The sequence below is a fragment of the Oratosquilla oratoria genome, chromosome 13, assembly GCF_046742065.1.
Source record: "Oratosquilla oratoria isolate Oo_2021 chromosome 13, ASM4674206v1, whole genome shotgun sequence".
Taxonomy (NCBI): domain Eukaryota; kingdom Metazoa; phylum Arthropoda; class Malacostraca; order Stomatopoda; family Squillidae; genus Oratosquilla; species Oratosquilla oratoria.
In genome coordinates this window covers 69,814,699-69,815,900 of record NC_134789.1, presented here as the reverse complement: position 1 = coordinate 69,815,900, position 1,202 = coordinate 69,814,699, and the positions used below count along the sequence as shown (strand labels likewise).

Sequence of the window (1,202 nt, the reverse complement as noted above, 5' to 3'; positions counted from 1 at the left end):
AAGTTTCCTTTTATTCCGACTGTGGGTTCTTCGTGATTATATTTACAAATGTGCTACAACATTTTGTCTAAGTGATATATGTATTTATATATATATACATATATATATATTAATATATATAAATATATATATATACATAGATATATATATAGGTGAATTTGGGGAGCAGGTTTTCTTGGAGACATTTTTTATTAAATAATACAGGATTAAAATGCAACTACATGCCTAAGTTTAGGAAAACTGACAAAACTGCCGAACTAGAATTACTTTATAGGAACTTGTGTGAACTTCATAAGGATGCTAAAATTAACATGAACCCAGATGTGAAGGAACAGTTGCAGGCCGAAAGCACAAAACATAAAGGTGTTGGAGGTGGTTCCCTTCTTACGGCCGAGTTACGGCAGGCAGCTAAAGAACTTCGCGAGAGCAAGGATATAGTGATACACAGAGCGGATAAATCGGACCTATTCGTTATTCTCAACCGTTCGGACTATTTCGACAAAGTTGACAGTTTATTCCAGGACTCGTCCAAATTCTTACAAATCAGAAGGAGCCCTGTAGATAGAATTCGAAAAAAAAGTAACTGACTTAACTAATAACCCAAATGCTGTTATCGACGGTGTCAAATTTCACAATCTACAAGGACATTATGAGCCAGGTTACTTTTATGGTAACGTCAAAACCCACAAACCTGGATGCAAATTAAGACCAATTATTTCGCAGATACCTACTCCTACATACCAATTAGCTAAGCAGCTTAATGATTTAATTACTCCGTATATTCCTACTCTCCATTCACTACGTTCCACGGATGAATTTGTGGATATTCTTAGGAATACAGCCCCTCAAGGAAAGTTAGCTTCCCTTGACGTTGAAAGTCTTTTTTCGAATCTTCCCGTGGAAGAAACTATTCAGATAATCCTGCAGAATGTTTTTAACCATAATAGCTTGCCTCCACCAAAATTACCACGTGATACCCTTGAGAAAATGCTTCGGGTTTGCACTAAGGAAGCACCCTTCAGATGCCCTTCAGGCCGTATGTATTTCCAAATTGACGGTGTAGCTATGGGCAGCCCTCTAGGTGTTTTATTTGCACAGGCATACATGTGCCATATTGAGAACTCCATCCTTGATGCTGTGAATCCTAAACCTTTTTTGTATTTTAGGTATATAGATGACATTTTCGTAGACGTAGAAGGTAA

General features: G+C 37.2%; 1 protein-coding gene across 1 annotated transcript in view; it reads left to right on the top strand.

Moving 5' to 3' along the window:
- The first annotated feature begins 221 nt into the window (after window positions 1–221).
- Window positions 222–1,202, top strand: part of LOC143032284 (uncharacterized) — a 6,934-nt gene continuing 5,953 nt past the window's right edge. Inside the window, exons 1-2 of the mRNA XM_076196757.1 lie at window positions 222–557; window positions 724–1,036. Of these exons, the coding sequence (XP_076052872.1) occupies window positions 222–557; window positions 724–1,036 (649 nt within the window). The remainder of the gene's footprint in view (window positions 558–723; window positions 1,037–1,202) is intronic.